This window comes from Halichoerus grypus, chromosome 6 (assembly GCF_964656455.1).
Source record: "Halichoerus grypus chromosome 6, mHalGry1.hap1.1, whole genome shotgun sequence".
NCBI lineage: Eukaryota > Metazoa > Chordata > Mammalia > Carnivora > Phocidae > Halichoerus > Halichoerus grypus.
In genome coordinates this window covers 116,806,447-116,826,970 of record NC_135717.1, presented here as the reverse complement: position 1 = coordinate 116,826,970, position 20,524 = coordinate 116,806,447, and the positions used below count along the sequence as shown (strand labels likewise).

Below are 20,524 nucleotides of genomic sequence, written 5' to 3'. Positions count from 1 at the left end.
ACAACTCTGTAAACCTGTTATTACTGGGATCATTTTACTCACTGATATTAACTATCTTCATTAAGATAACTATTCATTATCAAATTAAAGGTTTTAGCTGTTTAAAGGGCAATGCTACTGAGCTAAGTAATTATCAAAGTGAATGTTCACATTCAGTGCTACCTTCATGTATATTTTTTACAAACATACTCCTATCACATAAATTGGTAGAATAGTAAGACATTTCTGAATATTTTTGATTAACTAGCGCATCTAATTTGAAATTAGTCCACCATATTTGAAAGACCTAGATTTCTACTATAAAAAAGTTCACCTTAACTGGGCGACTGAAGAATAAACTGTGGTATAATAACTATGAAACACTTCATTTTCCCCTTTTACCCATTTTTGCCTTAACACAGTTTTAAAAAGAAAAAGATTAAAAGATTCATTTCAATTTCCCAGTAAACTCTCCCTTAAATTTAAAAAGCTCCCCAAACCCTTTAGCTTTAGATACAACAGAACAAAGATGTGGTGAACGCTAAAAATAACCTAATGGTTTTCTCTTGGAAATAAAAGTTTAAAAGCCTAGAATTTACATACTCAGGTCAGGCCATAATCTGCCCCAGAAAAGCAAAATCCTTAAGTTGCACGTTGCCCTATGGTTTTTTTCCCATCACCATTGCTTCCAACACTAAAAGAATTTAAGAAAACCCTGAGACAATAAAGCTGAATCTTCTGGCTCTCTTCCCTCACTTTACAGATGAAATATCACACATCCTGTACCCCACTCCCCCAAACCAAACCAAAAAAAGAGCTGAGACCATAATAATGATAGAACTCAGAGAACAGGCAACATAAAAGATTGTGGAAAAATAAATACAAGTAGTCATTAGACATAAACCACCTGGAGAAAAGGAAACCAGTTCTGCTTTTAAATAATTTTATTTTTTCTAATTTTGTGTTACTTTAATTTCCCATAGCACCTTGGTAATGTTGAAAACAGAAATACAAATACAAGATGTACTCATTTTAACATAATATGCATGAGCATGTGTCACACCATCTTTTTTTGGGGGGAGGGGGCAGTTTGGACAACAGGAACAAACCTAAGCAATGGACAAAATAGAAGCTGGGTAACTGGTTCTGATCCCTGACCCCGAACATTTAACAGGGGTCACTCAAAAGACATGTAAATCAGGCCAAAAAAAAAAAAAATCAACATTGATGTAGATGTTTCTTTATCTATACTAATCACTGTTTTGTGCTACAAAACTGAAAATAAAGCCATTTTATTTTATACACAGCCTGTTGACATCTGAGTTGTACTTTTAGGAACTGTCTACTCAACAATTCATAAAAAGTTGTTAGTTTTAAAAAATAAACTTAAATTATTTAATAATCAGGTGATTTTGAAAGAGAATTTACTTTCAACTTGAACACAAATTCTCTTTCAACTTCTTAAAATGTCTCATTCAGTTAATAAAAACTGAAATGTCTATGTATCTTCTTGGAAGCTCAGACTAGCTAAGTTAGCATACACCAGAAAAGCCTAAAGTTAAATTAATGGCCACCAAACTGTAAGGAAATATAAAAAATTAGGAAAAACCTCATCATATAGTTAATAATTTATATAAACCCTCAAAAGGAATACACTGTCCTCTTGCATTTTATCTTTTCTGTAAAAACAAACAAAATGGGTACTTTTAAAATATGGATAATATACATGCCCAACACAAATATCAAGAGACTTAACCCCAGTGCTGTTCAACTGTGTCAAAGTAAAACCAGTGGACATTTAAGCCAAAAGACTAAATATTAAGGCCATAACTAATAAAGCTAAAGAAAGCGTTCAGTAACTTTTCAATACTATTTTCTGCTCCAGCAGATGCAAATACTCCATCATTAAGCCTTTTGCAAAGCCAACCTGGTTATTTAAAAAGGAATGTGAAACAATATTCAAGCTACCTTAATTTTAGGAACCAAAAATAAATTAAAAATCACATGTAATTTGAGATCACATGGAAATGGAGCACAAAAGATGACAACAATAAATCCTGATTACTGAAAGATCTTCTCTTCCAAAATCCAAGTGAATAAAATTTAGATGGATCACTCTTTTGAATGCCAATGTGTATATTTGTAAAAATGAAATCACTGAGTAGAGACAGGCCCTAGATATTATGAAAACTTCAATTATCAGGAGAGAAAATGGAGACAGTTTTTGCAGTATCTCCAAATACCTTCTCTATGAAGTGCTAAGTGATGAACTTGTGTGACTCTTGTTCTCTTCATGCAATAAGAACTATGACAGAAAACCACCATACTATACACTCACTATCACTTGTATCTACTTTGAGCCTCCAATAACCCAAGGAAATGTTAAGTCATAAGGATGAAGAGAAAAATCTGACATTTAAATTCCTCCCTCTACAGAACCAAATAAATAGCTGAACTACAATAAACGCCCAACCTGCATCAGTTACAGAGAACTGCTGGAAAAAAAAAATCCACTTTCACACAACTCACAGGCATCATTTAGATACAAACCTTAAATCTGCTGTAATAAAATAAATGCTAAATACATACTGTGAATATATATAATTACACACACACACTCATTCTTCCCTATACATCCCACCAAACTGGGAACTATTAACTGTAATGAGGCAAATTAAATTAAAAACACTATATATTTTATAAGAAATTTAAAAATGATCACGTCTTCAAATTTCTACTTTCAACAACATTTTGGGTAAAAAAGCAAGAACACAGTTGCTTTCTTCAAAAGAAGACCCTTTTCTTGTGTTTCAATTAGAGCATTTAGCTTTTAGAAGTTGGGTGAACTAACAGTAAGTCACACAAGCATACAACACAATGTGACACACATTGTAAAAAAAGTAATGTTTCATTTTAAGTGCAATAATTAAGTTTATAATCCTTACCAAGTGATTTTTATAAAATGTTTATTCTCTTAAATCCAATGCATTCACAGAGTGTTAACACTTTAAATGTTTATCATTTCCACCAACTGCAGCATTATCTAAGTAAACCAAAATAAGCACTTTTATCATAGATGTAGTCAATGATTATTAATACTTTTTTTAAAGGACCTAAACTTCCCCCAAATTTCAGCACAGGTAGTTTTATTGTATGTTTCATCTAGCAGATTTTTAAAAATAGTGTGTAGAAATGAATAGTTTCAAACTGCTTAAATATATTATACCATGTTATCAATCCACCAAATCAAAAGCAATTGCCAAGCTGAATAATAAGTTACAAAGAAATGATAATCCTGGCTTGTACAGAAATGTGCAGTGTTTAGTTAGCTACTAATACAAATCTCTAAAGCTTAACTTAGAGTTGGAAGATGAGTTTCACAGTAATGTAATTTTAACCTCCATTTACATTCATTTTAATATATTACTAAGATGTTTACTCTATGTCACAATGGTGCTTTCCAGTGTTCACAATTTACAGTTTCAATTTGTACATATGTAATTCACTAACATAAGGGACAGTTATGACTATTACAAACTATCCCTAAAAAGAAAACAAAACCCCACCTTACATGAAACTCTGAAAATGGTATGACTTAACACAGATTAATGCAACATGGTTTTTAATATTTTAGCCATTTTCTAAACACCAGCATGTAAACTTGCCTACTTAATATGACAGCTACAACTTTATTCACTGAGAAAGTATGTATTAATTTTCTTCAACTATCTTTCTCACCTTAAGTAAAAAAATCTCATGACTTGCTGGTTCTGTTTCTGTGAATTCCAAACTGTATTTTTTGGGGGGGGGGGAGAAAAGGAAGGAAGATGATAAAACACATCTGTTTCTTGTAAACAGAAAAAAGTCACCCCCAAATTAAGCCTTTAATTTTTTTTTTTTTTACTTCTACACTATTTAACACTTTAAGAAATCAGTTACAATGTTTCATCTTTAACACGAATACAAATAAATTACTGTAGGGTCAGTCTGACCTACCATACTGGGATCTAAAGTTCTAAATACATGAACAGAAGAGTAAACTACTTCAATGTTCAATCGGAGATTTAGAACAGTTATATGATTTGACTAGACTGGTCAAGGCAATTAGAAACATACAATTCTGTAGGATGTTGATTATTTTGCTTTTGGGGGGTGGATAGTCAAAGAACAGAGAATAACAATGAAGTAACAAAAAAACCTGTCTCCTATTTGGGGGGGGGCAGGAAATCACAAAGCAGTTTAAATCTCTGAAGTCCATTTGACCTATCCACTCAGATCTAAGACAAAATTTTTGATTTTTTGAATAACCCCCTTTCTTTCCTTGAGTATCAAACTGATTGATAGTCACATCTCTAAGTACAATCAGAGCTTAACAGTTTGTTGAATGAAATATTAAGGTCAAAAAGACAGACAATTTCAAAATGGAAAAAAAATCTACTCAAGTATTACATTCAGTTTTCAAATCATTTTCTAACATGACAACAGATTTGGCTTCAATCACTCTTGCACACACTCACACAACAGGCACTCCAGCCACTGATCTGCTTTGCAACACAAGGCCATATAGGCAGAAATGGCATTCTCCAAGCCAAACTTTAAATAGATTAAAAAAAGTAATTTCTAATTTTACAGAAATGCTTCTTCAAAAAATATTTTCTCTCACTCCCTCATCTCCTGTACTGAAGGATGTGTAATATGTTTTTTTCTCAAGCTAAATCTGAACCTTCAAAATTGATTCTAGGCAGAAGATCTCTGCAAATTAAAATCAAAAACAAAAATAGAAAAATTATATTTTTATATATGTATACATATATATATATATATATTTATACTGATTGGAATCCTCCAGCATTTTAAAATCACTTTAGAGATGAATTTTGGGATTCTACTGCTCACAACTCCAAAATCCATAATGATTTAAGGACATACGCTTTTCTCCTGTTTCCTTCCTGGCTACCCCCTCCCCTCCAGAACAGTTCAATATAGCCACGGCTCAAGTTTAATGGGAAGAGAGAGAAGTTTTTGAATAGTTTGTTTGTTTTACTTTGGTGATCTGGGTGGCACATACTGCTCTTTGCCATTACGTCGAGTCACTCCCTGAGGTATAGCCCTATGGCCAAACTGGCGTCTCTGTTCCCTGATTTTTCCAGCTGCTCCCCTGGGAATGGTATTGCCTCGGAAGCTAGAATACTCCTTACTAGCCCTTGCTTCTGGCTTCTCATGTGATTTCTCAATGGACTTCTCAGGAGCTCCATTCTCTTCATTTTTGGTGGGAGACACTACATTGGAGCGAAGTTCTCGTAGTGGCTGCACAAGAACCGGAGCTGGCTCTTTAGGGGGCTTCTGGCACACTTCAGCATAACTTAGCTTTCGGGGTTCCTTTGAAGTGAAGATAAGAAAACAAATTTATGGAACATTCTCTAAGTAAAGTACAAAAAGGATAATGTGACCCACAAGAAAATCAGTAAGCTATCTTCTAGGAGAGGGCAACAGGCATTCTCATATACACTGACTGCTATTAAAGTGTATTGGTACAATCTTAAAAAAATTTTGTTGAAATAATAAAAAGCCTTGGCAATTTATAAATGATACAATATTTTCACTTGAGGAATTTATGTGAAAGATGTTCATGTCAGCATTGTTTATAACAGGTGATGAAAAAACTGGAAATAACCTAAATGTCTAACAAGGAAGGACAGATTAAGTTAATAATGTACTTTCAGGTTAAGTTAATAATGTACATTCGTATAATGAATGTACATCTGTTCTCTCTTCCATGGCTACAAAGAACCCTGAGATGGATTCCACAAGAATCTCAACAGAGCAGCTGGGAACCAATAATATATTAATAGAAGACTAATTAAAGGTCTTAATTACCTCATCTGGAAAAAAAGGAAACAGGGGTGTTATGAGAATGGGATAAAGCATGTGAGAAGTATTTAGCACTGGTCTTAGCATATAGCAGGCATTCAGTAATCGGTAGCTGCCATTGTACTATTATTAAATAACAAAATAAAATGTCCTTAACCTAGAAGGAACTATACCAAAATGCAACTAGTTATATTAATGAATGAAAAGATTATTAAATTCTGTGTTTTTGCTCTGCTTTTCTGTATTTCCCTAATTATAAAAATGATTTCTGGAAACTGAATAAAAATGGAAGTGGCCCTCCTAAGACTTGTTAAACATTACAAAAAAAAAAAAAAAGAATTTCAAGGGGGCTCAAAGCCTCTTTAGCCCCAAAATACATTCATCATAACTTGAATAAGAAAGAAGAGTCATTTAACTAGAAGGTGATCAGAAAAAAAGCCATTAAAAAACAAAAAACAAACAAAAAATCCAAAACCCAGAATGGCGGCAACCTGGGTGGCTCAGCTGGTTGAGCATCTACCTCTGGCTCAGGTCGTGATCCCAGAGTCCTGGGATCAAGCCCCGTGTGGGCTCTCCCTCTCCCCTATTCATGCTCTCTTGCTCAAATAAATCTTAAAAAACAAAAACAAAAACAAAAACAAACCCAACAAAAACCAAAACTTCTCAGAATGAATAATTATTCTTCACTATCTCAACATGGCTAAAATTTCCCATTTCTTTGCAGTGACTTTAAACTCCTTGAGCTTCATTTGAGGCAGGCAGCCTCAGTTTGGGCTATTTCTAAATGACTCTGCTCTAGCAGACTTATGTGAAAAAAAAAATCTCATTATTTAACCTATTATTTTTTTTGTCCCCACATACTAAATTCATCAAGTTACCTGTAGGGCCACAGCTACAGCTGCATTTATGTTATTATTACATGGTGAAGCACTATTTGTCCTTGATGGCTTTGCAGTACTTGGGGAAGAAACTGGTATAGCTGTCTGGTTGAGAACATCCTTCTGAACAGAGGAATCCTCTACTAGATCCTTTTCTTGCTGAGTTGTGCTAAGAAAAGAGAGCTTGACATTAGACTTAGTATAGCACATAGAAACAGCTGAGCAAATGATCAGAAGAGAAAGTAATCTTAATGTGGAAGACCTTCTATACTGAAACTGTACCTTAATGCAGGAAGCTCAGCTGTACATGGAGGACTGGTACTCATATTGAGTTGCTGGGCAGAGGTGCAGTCTGTCTGTTCATCCTCTGCAGGCACTGGGCAACTAACTCTTAACTCTTCATTATCCTTAAAGTAAAAATATATTTCAAAATTAACTCATATAGACACTTCTCCAAAGAAGATATCCAAATTGCCAATAAGCACTTGTAAAGAGGCTCAATCATCATCAGTCATTAGGGAAATGCAAATCAAAACCACAATGAGAAATCACTTTGCACTCACCAGGGTGGCTATAATCAGTAAGTAACAAATGTTTGTGATGATAATGGAGACACTGGAACTCTCATACACTGAGTGGTAATACAAAATGGTGCATTTTGGAAAACAGTCTGGCAGTTCCTCAAAAAGTTAAACACAGTTACCATATGACCCAGCAGTATATACCCAAGAGAAAATATGTCTACACACCGATGTTCATAGCAGCATTATTCATACTAGCCAAAAAACTGTGAACAACCTAAATATTCATCAACTGGTGAATGTATAAACAAAATGTGGTATATCCATATAATGTAATATTACTGGGCAATAAAAGGAATGAAGTACTGGTACACACTACCACAATGGATGAACCTTGAGAAAATCATGCTAAGTGAAATAAGCCAGTCACAAAAAGGCAAATATTTTATGATTCCACTTACACGAGATACCCAGAGTACTCACATTTATATAGATAAAGTAGAATGGTGGCTGCCAGGGGCTGAGGGAAGGGGGAATGGGTAATGGGAGTCACTGTGTAATGGGTATAGCATTTTATTATTACTTTTAAAAGATTTTGTGTTTTAAGGAATCTCTACACCCAACGTGGGGCTTGAACTCACAACCCAGAGACCAAGAGTTGCATGCTCTACCAACTGAGCCAGCCAGGTGTCCCCTACAGCATTTTATATTTACAAGATTGAGAGTTCTGGAGATTAGATGCACAACAATGTGAATGTATTTAACACAACTGAACTGCATACACTGAACAATGCTTAAGATGGTAAATTTTTTAAGGATTTTTTTTTTTTTTTAAAGATATTATTTATTTATTTGACAGAGAGATAGCACAAGTAGGCAGAGTGGCAGGCAGAGGGAGAGGGAGAAGCAGGCTCTCCGCTGAGCAGGGAGCCTGATGCGGGGCTCGATCCCAGGACCCTGGGATCATGACCTGAGCTGAAGGCAGCTGCTTAACCAACTGAGCCACCCAGGTGCCCCGATGGTAAATTTTTTAGAGGGGCAGAGGGAGAGAATCTCAAGCAGACACCACGCTGAGCGTGGAGTCTATGTGGGGTTTGATTTCACCACCCTGAGATCAGGACCAAAGCTGAAATCAAGAGTCGGATGCTTAATTGACTAAACCACCCAGGCACCCCTTAAGATGGTAAAATTTATATTATGTGCAATTTACCGCAATTTTTTTTTTTTAGAGATCTTTATTTATTTATTTGAGATAGAGTGAGAGAGAGAGCATAAGGGCGGGAGAACAGTAGAGGGGAGAGGGAGAAGCAGGCTCACCACTGAGCAGGGAGTCTAATGTGGGGCTTGATCCCAGGACCCCAGGATCATAACCTGAGTTGAAAACAGATGCTTAACTGCCTGAGCCACCCAGGCGCCCCTTACCACAATTTTAAAAAGTAAAATAAAAATAATAGCGAGGGACGCCTGGGTGGCTCAGTCGGTTAAGCATCTGCCTTCGGCTTGGGTCATGATCCCAGGGTCCTGGGATTGAGTCCCACATTGGGATCCTTGCTCAGTGGGAGCCTGTTTCTCCTTCTGCCCCTCCCCCTGCTCGTGCTCTCTAAAATAAATAAATCTTAAAAACAAACAAACAAAAAAACCCCACAAAAAAATCTAATAGCGAGCCCTGGATATTAAAATCGATTGATAAAGTACAAATTTCGGTAGGTTTATTTTTTTTAAGATTTTATTTATTTATTTGTGAGAAAGCGAGCATGAGTTGGGGGGCTGCGCGGAAGGGCAGTAGGAGAGGGAGCAGCAGATGCCCCACTGAGCAGGGAGCCTGACGTGGGGCTTGATCCCAAGACCCCGGGATCATGACCTGGGCCCAAGGCAGATGCTTAACCAACAAGCCACCAGGCACCCCCAAATTTCAGTCGGTTCAGAGGTAACATTTAGAAAAACTTTGTAGAAAATATAGACAAGTACAAAAATAAAAATTAGGAAAGCCGAAACAAAATCTGACGTTCCACCTACAAGGTGCAATATCAAACTAAGAGTTAAAGAAAGAGAAGAAAAGAGAAGTGAAGAATTTATCAAAGAGATAGTACAGGAAAATTTTCTAGCATGTAAGGACGAGTTTCCAGACTGAAAAGGTCTACCAAGTATCCGGTGCAATTAATTAAAAAGGAGCCATAGCAAGATACACCTTCATAACTTCACAGAATACCAGAGATAAATAAAAGATCCTAAAGGCCTCCAGAGGGGAGGAAAAGGTCACAGGAGGATCAGAACGATAGGTTTCTGAAAAGGATCTCGGGAAGCCAGATCATTTCCTAAGCAAGATATAAAAAAGAACAAACCATAAAAGAATGACTGATAAATATGACCATATAGAACCTGTTTTCATTCACAAATACTAAACTCTGAAAACAAACCATAATTAGTAATATCCATTACTGACAAAGGATTAGTATCCAAAATAAATTTAAAAATTCCATGAATCTGTAAGATAAAGAGATAACCCAATAGAAAAAAAAAGGTGCCAAATACTTGGCACTTTATAAAGAGAAACTCAAATGGCCTATAAAAACATGAAAAAGTAACTTAACCTCAACAGTAAATTTTAAAAGATGCCCTATCACTCAGCAATTCCACTATGTATATACCCTAAAAACAGGGTGTGTAGTTTGAACATTCACAGCAGAATTGCTTATAATGTCAAACAGACAAAAAAACAGCTCAAGTGTCTATCAACAGTTGAATAATATTCTTACAAAAGAATACAACAGTGCAAAATGAACTAGTTGTTTCAACACCAATGAATTTTACACAATATAGAATGAAAGAAATTGTTAACGAAGATTACACATTCCATTTATGTTGTGTTCAAAAACAGGCACACTGAACAGTATACTCTCTAGGTTAGGGGTTGACAAACCAAGGCCTGCTGGCCAAATCCAGCCTCCGAGTTTGGCTGGTATGGCCTATAAGCTAAAAGTGGTTTTTACGTTTTTAGCATGTGGCCCACAAGCCTAAAATATTTACTTTCTGGCCCTATTCTACAGAAAAAGTTTCCCAACCTGGAATGGTAAAATTATAAAAAAAGCAACAAAATTGTTATTGCAGTCAGGATGTTTCCTCTGACGGGGAGGAATAGGAGGAATCTTAAAAAGGGAGGGGAGACACATGGCACTGCTAAGATGTTTGTGATGTTCATTGTCCACAACTGTGGGTTGGGATTACAAGGGGAAATACACTTTATTCTTCTTCTTTAAAAACGTATGTTATGTGTGAATCACACCTCACCCAATGGGAGAAGCCATCAACTGTAAAATGCACCATTATATTATGTATTACTAAGAAAAACACTACTACTTAACCTACGGTAACGTTTAATTATAGATTTTCAAAGGTGGAAAAATATCTATCTTAAGGCTGATGAAATAACTACAATATTGCACAATTTTTTAAACAAGGGAAGACAAATACCTTCAAAATTCCATGGGAACGTGATTTCTAAAACACAACTCTACAGAAATAAGCTACTGATCCTATGTGAAAACAAAAACATTTTTGGAACACAAGATCTCAAGAAATTTATACTAAAAACCACTAATTTAGGAAGCTCAGGAAGATGTGACCCACCATAATAAAGGAAAGTAAAGTAAGAGTGAGGATCCAACAAAAGAAAGTAAGGAAAATTCTCAGGATGATGGTAAAGTCAAGTCCCAGCTACACAACTGTGCAGTAGGCCACTGAGAGTGTAAGAAAGGAGAAATAATGGCAGTATACTATGAGGTTCAGTTATGGAAAAAAACGGTAATATCAAGATGTGACTTACAAATGATGGCATATCCTAATCTAACTGGCAGTGCTTTTTACTTTCTTTTTTTTTAAGACTTTATTTATTTGAGAGAGAGAGTACAAGCAAGGGGGAGGGACAGAGGGACAAGTAGACTCCCTGTTTGCAGGGAGCCTGACATGGGGGAGGGGGGTGTGGCTGATCTCAGGATTCTGAGATCATGACCTGAGCTGAAGGCTTAACCAAACTGAGCCACCCAGCTGCCCCTGCTTTTTACTTTTTTAGTGATACTAAATTAATAGGGCATCTTATAATTGATGGTATCCTAGATATGATGCAGTACAATATACAGGGAGGATAAGAAAAGTATGTTGGCTTAAGAGAGCTAAATCCTTAGGTTCTAAATGGAAAGTTAATAGACAACATCAAAAATTGGAAAGTCAAGAAATAAAGTATATTGGGAGCACACAACTCTTGATCTTGGGGTCCTGAGTTCAACCCCACATTGGGTGTAGAGATGAAAGAAAAGAAAAGAGAAAAGAAAAGTAGTAGCATAACCATGTTAGTTAGAAATACAGGGGGAAAACAGGAGAAAAAACTAGTTGAAATGGTTGCACAGGAATACTATTTTTCACTATAAGCCTAGATGTATACTACGTGTATATACTATAAAAATAAAAACTGAATTAAGAAAAAACGGGAAGAAAATGAGAAAAATATGCGGGTGTAAAGATTTAGCACAGGAAGAGGTCTACACTCAAAAATATTTTAGGAGGGGCGCCTGGGTGGCTCAGTCGCTAAGCGTCTGCCTTCGGCTCAGGTCATGATCCCAGGGTCCTGGGATGGAGCCCCGCATCGGGCTCCCTGCTCCACGGGAAGCCTGCTTCTCCCTCTCCCACTCCCTCTGCTTGTGTTCCCTCTCTCGCTGTGTCTCTCTCTGTCAAATAAATAAATAAAATCTTTAAAAAAAAAAAATTTTAGGATGGGGTACCTATCCTAAAGGTTGATGTCCTAACTCTTTGATATCAACTCTCCATTATTTGAAAGCCTGAATTTACCAAACTTAGAATTCATTTATATCATTGACTAATTACAGGCACTTAAGTGGAAACAACACTTTCCACCAGCTTGCATTAATTGGTTCTACCAAACTGAGTTGGCTGACACCAAAGACATGCAAAAATGAAGAAACATTTTATTTTTTTAATTGGTTTAATTTTTATTTTATTTATTTCTTTTTAATTAACATATAATGTATTATTTGTTTCAAGGGTACGGGTCTGTGATTCATTAGTCTTACACAACACCCAGCACTTTATTGGCCTGTGTAGCTTTATCATAAATCTTTTTATAATACTCAAAGCAAGTTGACAATCCCATGAGTAAAAACTATGATAGAAATACATATTAAGTGCAAATAAAATTTCAAATTATAACTCTGCAAACAAAGGCTATGGTCCCATAAGTAAAAGATTGATGCCTCAGTGTTTACCTTTTCTTTGTAGACACCTTTAACAACATCAGACATCCTACTCTCCAAAACAAGTTCACCTGGAGTTCTTGATGAACTTCCAGGTAAAGGAGGAAAATTTGAGGCTAGTAAGTCAAACTTTGGTGTTGGAGCCTTTGCTTCAGCTGATGAAGACTGCGGTCTCTAAAAGACAAATCATAAAACAGGTCACATGCCAATCTCATTCCCTAATCCTGTACCACAGAAGCTGAAAGCTATAAGGAAACAAAACTCTACACTAATGCAAGAATTGTTTGTTCTCCTATAAATTCCTGGCTTCTCATCTCAGTTGAGCTCTCATTTTTTTATCAATCCTACTTACCTTTCGTCAACTTCCTCACCTGTTTCTTTTGCAAACTTTGCCACACTCCTTAAGCCTGCTAACCAAATCTCCACTATTTGCTAAATATGTAATACTCCCTTCCAGAACAAAAATAAAAACCCCTATGTGACCTAAATTTGCCATGAGCTTTTCTCCTTTCATATAGTCTCAAGAGAACAGTATCTTTCCTTGAAAAATCTCCTGATCTGCCTTTCTGCCCACCACCCTCTACAAGCCTCACCTCTGTATTCATCACCACTAAAATTGCTTTGACAAGTCACCAATGCCTTCCACAATGCAAAATCTGACAGACTTTTTTTCCTAACCTCGTATAGCACCTGGCATGGTAAACATTCTTTCCTTTGAGAGCTCATTCCTCCCTTAGCTTCTATGATACCTCTTTCTCTTGATTTTCAGATCTCACAATCAGGTGCTTGTGTCTCTCTACCTATTCCCTTTGACAGTTTTATAGTTTCTATGTGTTTCTATAGTTTCTATAATTTCTACTCTTTTCACTTCCATACTCTCCCTGTGTGATAGTCACTATTCATGGCTTCAACTACTACCTATATGCAAACAACCTTTACAACAATCTTTTTCACTTTTGGTGACTGGCTACACACCACTGGAAATTTACCAAAACTCACTGAATTGTACACTTTCAATATTCTCAGCCCAGACCTTTACCTGAAACCTAGACATCCATTTGTCTATCAGCCTTCTCTGCTCAGATTTTGCTTGGATACTTCAAACAATATAATAAGTAATCTCATTCTTCAGCCCAAAGCTACTATGTTCCCAAAGTTCCATTCTTGACCACTCTAAATCACTTACTCTACAGAGTCCCCTGAATGATTTCATCTACTTTTATGATTTCAATTACTTTGTGTAAGCTCACAAATCCTAAATTTTATCTCTAGCTAACATCTTCTTCCTGCACAAAGGCACTTCCACTCTGCCTTTCCTACTGGAAAGCATCTTTGTCTCCTTTTTCTTCACCCCTTCAGTCCTAAATCCTCAAAATATTTTCAACATATTAAACGGACTTCAAAACTTATCTCTTCTCTCCTCAATTGTTCAGGGCCACTTGAGGATTCATATGGACTGTTGCAATGGTATCGTTCTAAAAAAGCTGTTGCTATGTCATGGCTGCCCATGGTACAGAAAGCTATAAATAAAAAAACAGTACTATTTTAAAAGGTTCACAGTTTGCCCTAAGGACCATTCTGTGTGTTATAATGCAATATATTTTCTTCTTCGGAAATGCTTATCTTTTCACTACTTATATATGTAATATTTGTATATTTATTATATGTAGCCTACATGCTGTATGCATAGTACACTTATATGTGTATACAATTCACTACTTATACACGTAAAATAAGTATTATACTATAATTTATGATTTATCTGTAAATTCTAGGCAGAGTTTTCTTGAGACCTCTGTGGGTTCCTACATCATTCTGATTTCTCAACTCCTTTTGCTCTCAGTTAAGACAGGGCAAACATTCACCATGAACAAACCACAAAAAAATAAAAACATGATTAATTTGAAGCTAGGTAAGTCAAAATTCAAATAAAAACATGTCTAGAACTATAAAACTTTAATTTATAAGCAGTTTTGTAAGATTAGTGGACAGAAGAATAAGTAGTAGGTAGAAAATTGCCCCCCCCTCAAGTAATGAGTTTCCAACACCATCCAGAGAGCTTTGTAAGTGAATGATAAACTTTATCAAGTTGGCAAAAAGTCATATATTTATTGGGCTATTGATAAATAGGAACTTTTGTTCAATGTCTGTCAGAGTGTAAGTTGGCACAACCCCTACAGAAAGATGTAAGCTGGCAGCAACTTACTGAATTGTGACCTAGAAATCCCATTTCTAAGGATTCTCCATCAGGTGTTATTACACACATAGGAAAGAAGTTACCATAGCTACAAGACTGAAAGATTGAAACTACTTAAATGTCCATTAACAACGTAATAAACTTTTCATTGAATATTTTCATTTTTTGATTTTTAAACTATGTGAATATATTAGGTATTCAAGTAATTTTTAAAAAACACAAGCAACACAGATCAAATCCCTAACTATATATGTGCTTTAAGGGTGGGGCATAGTGGTAGCAGTAGATATTTTAGGGTCAAAGCACAGGTTCTATTTACCTTTGTCTAATACTATAATCAATAAGACAAAAACCTGGAAAGACCGACCACAAGCCAATGCCATACTAAATCACAAAAGAAAAAAATAAATAAATAGATGTAATAAAACTATGTAAAAAAACTTACCTGGACTCTCTCATCTTCTCGTCGTCTTCGACCTCGGAAAAGAGTTCTCCTTTTAACAACGATAAAAAAGGTGGGGATGATGGGAGGGACAACTCATAAGTTTCTTCAAATATATAATACACTCTATCAAAGATGGGTGAATTTCTAGTTTAACTAACTATATTTTCTATATCTCCACTATTAAGAGATGAGTATATATTCTTCTGAAGGGATCCTAAACTAATCTACCAAAAACTTCATCTACTACCACCACCACCACCACTAAGTAAGTTGGGCCATTTTTATTAAGTAGTGTTCCTTACACACCAGAAGTATATCAGGGTTTTTTGTTTCATTCGAGCAGAGTAGGCAATAAGGTATAACCCCATTTCCATAGTTAAGAAGTTGTAAGAAATTAAACTAGAATGCAGATAGGATCTTATCATTCTAAGCTATTCTTTCCTCAGTGAACCATAAAGAACTTCAGAGTAACTTTATGAACCTCTGACTCAGAGCTATATTCTATATGGGCACTATAAATTTCTAAATAATTATGAAAACTATTAACCCATATTATGTCAACACTGTATTCAATTAGTACAACCATACACCAAAAGTTAAAACAAAAAATAATCACTAGGTCTTCAAATATTCACATTACGAGCAAAGAATTTTCATATACCTTATCCATATTTATTACCCTATTTCCTTACCTGCCCCTACCATAGTCCCCATTCTGTTCCATCTGTATAGTAGGAGTTTCTTTTGGAAGGTAGCTTTGCTCCTGATGCCCTGTTACTGTAGGATTATGCCGTTCAGTTGGAAAGTTCCTTGAACCAGATCTGTTTAATGGTCCATCCCCCAATGACACAGAGCCCTCTGTCGAGTGTTCTGAACCACTCGATGACCTAAAATGAGGCTTCACACTATAAGAAATATAAGATCACATACATGAGAGGATAAATCAAGACAGACAAAATCTTTCCCCTTAATGGTAAAAACTCTATTTAATGGGACAAGTTAAAAATTGCCTTCTACTGTATTCTGATTTTCCACAAATTAAGTTACACATAAAAGTGTCACATTATAAAAATGTAAACTCTTTTATGTCTCAGATTTTTACATTTAAAAAAGTTGTTTGGGGGCGCCTGGGTGGCTCAGTTGTTAAGCGTCTGCCTTCAGCTCAGGTCATGGTCCCAGGGTCCTGGGATCGAGCCCCACATCGGGCTCCCTGCCCTGCAGGAAGCCTGCTTCTCCCTCTCCCACTCCCCCTGCTTGTGTTCCCTCTCTCGCTGTGTCCCTGTCAAATAAATAAATAAAATCTTTAAAAAAATAAAGTGTTTGGAGAGATTTGGGGTAAAATCCAAAGTTCTTCAAGATAAAGCTACTTCTATTTCAATACTCAAAATACAACTAGGATTTTAGCTAATTTAACACCAGTTGCAGTCTTGACACGCCTGAATCAGCCAGGCTTTAAGCTTATTAATGAATTTATGCCATACATTCTCAATGGGGCAACATCACCCCCAGTGGGAGTAAAAAAGGTTCAAGGCGGGGGTCGGGTGGGGTGGGGTGGGGTGGGGCCGAGAAGGAACAAAAAAAATCCCAATCTTACTCCTTTTATGCACAGAGCACAGATATACATTCATTACATAAATACATATACAATATCTCCAGTACTAAATTTTCATAGGGAAAAATTGGGGGGGGATGTCTATAAAGGCTCTCTAGGGGAGTGACAATGAAAACCAGAGAAACAGTGCAATATATTAAAATCCCAGCTTCTGGGGCGCCTGGGTGGCTCAGATGGTTAAGTGTCTGCCTTCGGCTCAGGTCATGATCCCGGCGTCCTGGGATCGAGCCCCGCATCAGGCTTCCTGCTCAGCGGGGAGCCTGCTTCTCCCTCTCCCTCTGCCTCTCTCCCTGCTCATGCTCTCTCCCTCTCTCTCTCTCTCTCTGTGTCTCTGTGTCTCAAATGAATAAATAAAAAATAAAAAATAAATAAATAAAATCCCAGCTTCTTTTTAAATTAATTGTTCAAAGATCCTATGTGAAAAAAAGCTAGGAAAATATAATGCAACTAACAGCCTGGCATGGCTTCATGAATTAGGTATAGAATCTAGTAAAAACAAACAAAAAACCCCAGTAAGTACGAACAAGGGTAGCTTTTATCTTGGATGATGGGTATAAGCACCCAACTCTCTAACAATGTATAAGCAGATGAAACTAGGGTAGGGGTAAAGGAGAGGCTACAGTTTAATCAACAGTGAAAACAAAGTAAGCCCAACCAACTAAGGATCTTGGTTCTTTCTATAACAGATTATATAAGTATGAGATTTATATTTGGCCCCTTATTTGTAGTTTAAAAATTCCATTTTTACAGCCTGTTTTCATGGTTACAAATTTATATCAATACACATTGCCAATTCCTGGTTCTCTGAATTTGGATTTAAAACTTCAAAATAATTATAAAGCCCAACAATTTAACATTAATTCCAACATCTCCAGCTACCCTATTCTTTACAGAAAATAAAAAAATGAGGTTACTGCCATTAAAACTTAAATATAAAAACCAGGTGACAAAGTTGGGTTGAGTTTCATTAAGATTATATGAAATAATTACTTTACGTCACAAAGTAGATTTTTTATTTTATTTTTTTGCTTGTTTGTTTTAAGATTTTTATTTATTTATTTGACAGAAAGACAGAGCCAGAGAGCTCAAGCGGGGGAGGGGGGGCATGGCAGAGGGAGAGGGAGAAGCAGGCTCCCCCATGAGCAGGGAGCCTAACGTGAGGCTTGATCCCAGGATCCTGGGCTCATGACCTGAGCTGAAGGCAGACACTTAACCAACTGAGCCACCCAGGCGCCCCACAAAATAGATTTTTAATAGCAATGAAAATTATAGAATGTCAACACAAAGCATTTTCAGAATATTTTTTTATTAGCCATCATATCTGAAAATGACCTCATGAGGTAGATACGCTGTTTATCTGTTCAGAAACTATCATTCGCCTAAATTTTCTCATTGCATTTCAATATACCCAACAGGTAAGTTACTAGGTTTAAACAGCCCTCAGATCTCATAATCTTACCCTTCACTGAGAGGGACTTACGATCTCAGTCCAGGCAAAAGAAAGAAAAAAAAAAAAAGATAAGAGAGATAAGTGATAAAAGATGGAAAGGAAGAAGTAAAGTGACAGAAAGAGAAAGTATGAAAGGTAGAAAAATGCCCAGACTTCTGAAAGTTAGTCCTAGTCTCTCTAAGTAGGTCTAGTGATCATCACTGGGCTGTTACAAGGTTCATATAATAAACTACAAAAGTACTTCCTAAAAGTTACTTTCTCCTTGACTAATAACTTCAAATAAATAAATAAATAAAAATAAAGGTCTGGAAGTGGTCACTTTTTAGAAGAAAAGAAACAAGGATTAGGGTCTGTCAAAAAGCTCCCAGTTTCATCTGTAATATTTGCATTTTATAAGAAGAAAATACTCATGTATAATTTTTGTAACTAAAATTAAAAACTTGCACTGGTCAAACATATGAAAAAGGATTGTACATGAATGGTTTTGAATAACAAGCAAAATTATACTAAACCTGCCTTGTACCTTCAAAAGCATAGGCACACCTCCTTATAAGTAAGGATGACTGGACTGTCATTCTTGGCTTTCTTATTGTGATTTCAACCTTTTCACCAAGAAAGCACAGCAAACAAAAACAAGTGACAATAAAGGAACACCATGAACCCATTTAATACATTTTTTAGTCAAGAATCTGAAAACCACCAGTACTTTTACTTATTAAAAACTGCTTTTAGTCTACCTTATAAGAAAGATGTATATTCTACTTAACTGTTTAAAGCAAAATTCACTCTTTAAAAAAAAACAACAACAGTGAAATCAATACGTATTATACATATTTCTACAAAGCTACTATTTCTAATCAGGGAAATCTGTATTTTCTAACAAGGGAAGTTGCAAGCTGTCATTTACTCTAATTAAATTATTTTTAAGAGAAAACTTCACCAGCTGTGGTAGAGGAAAGGAAACGTTCTAATCTCAGGTCTGCTGATAATAACTAGCCATGTAACCCTAGCAAGATTTTTGTCCTCTTCGGCTTTCACTTTCTTCAGCTGTAAAATGAGTTAAAACTACACCATAATAAAGGTCTTTCCAGATTTAAACACCATTCTATGTGCTCATGGAAATTAATCTTTTTGAACAACAGGACTGGGATTAAAGGACAATGTGTGAGGCTCCCTGTAACTTCTACTCATATGTCCTAGCAATACCTGAATTGTGCAGTTGCTACTTTATTACCAAACTAAGAATCATCTATAAGAGCAAAATAATCCTTTCATTTATGAAGAATCCTTCATCCTTGTAATATGAAGAGATCACATTTGAAACTTACATAAAGCAGTAAGAATGTATATGTAGTAAAATGTTTGTTAACACTTAAAAATGATCTTCAAATACTTTAACCAATTTTGTCAGTTAAATAAGTACAAAAAATTGTGACAACAGAGGATGGTACACATGAATGCTTCCAGAATCCACTGAGAAGAGTATTTAAATACCATGAGGCTTCTTTCTCCAGTGAAGCATGTTTCAGGTAAACCTTACAAAAAAGAATTAAGTTCCCAGAAGTCATTTTAGAAGAACATACCCCATGTGGTCGTCTTGCCAAAAAGAACCAACTGGGAGAATGAACTATGGCAAGGGAAAATCACTGAAGAAATCATTTAAAAAGCCAAAAACCCAAACCTAGGAGACTCACAAAATAAGCAAACAAAAAACAATAAATGTGAAACTCTTAAATAAATCTAAGCCAGTATATAAGCCCTTTTTTCTTTGGATATTCATACTTTCAAAAGCCATAATATATACCAAATTATTGAGATTATCAATTGATGTTTACATAAAAAGAGTAACACTTAAGAGACTTACCTTTTATATGATAGCAAATAGTTTCCAGAGTTCTCAATAATTTATTTAGAACACCGTTTTTTAAGTATAGGCTTTGAAGTCAAACTGGGCTCAAATTTTGGCTCTCCCAGTTACTAGCTACATGCCCTTACACATGATATTTAACCTTTTATGTTTCAATTTCCTCATCTTAAATAGATATAACTATCTTATAGGGTTATGAAAACTGATAAAATATGTAAAGCCCTTAAAACAAAGCTTTGGACATTAATGTTCAATAAATGGTAGCTATTGTCTAAACACTATAGTTCATGGAAATCATTTCAAAAGTCAATTTTCAAAAATCCTAAGCAACTCATTCTTCCAGCATTCAATACTCAAATCAGCTAACATTTCTATCCTCAAAAAAACTCTCATTCTCGAAAATGTTACCTATTTAACACACTAAATGGTATTTAAACACC

General features: G+C 35.7%; 1 protein-coding gene across 4 annotated transcripts in view; it reads right to left on the bottom strand.

Moving 5' to 3' along the window:
• Positions 1–905: 905 nt before the first annotated feature.
• LARP4 (La ribonucleoprotein 4) overlaps positions 906–20,524 on the bottom strand; it is a 72,184-nt gene continuing 52,565 nt past the window's right edge. For all 4 annotated transcript variants that reach the window (XM_036098932.2, XM_078075969.1, XM_036098933.2 and 1 more), the window contains 6 exons: positions 15,848–16,060; positions 15,156–15,204; positions 12,526–12,687; positions 7,011–7,135; positions 6,729–6,897; positions 906–5,358 (listed from right to left, as the gene is read on the bottom strand). In XM_036098932.2, the coding sequence (XP_035954825.1) occupies positions 5,020–5,358; positions 6,729–6,897; positions 7,011–7,135; positions 12,526–12,687; positions 15,156–15,204; positions 15,848–16,060 (1,057 nt within the window). In that variant the 3' untranslated portion in view covers positions 906–5,019. The remainder of the gene's footprint in view (positions 5,359–6,728; positions 6,898–7,010; positions 7,136–12,525; positions 12,688–15,155; positions 15,205–15,847; positions 16,061–20,524) is intronic.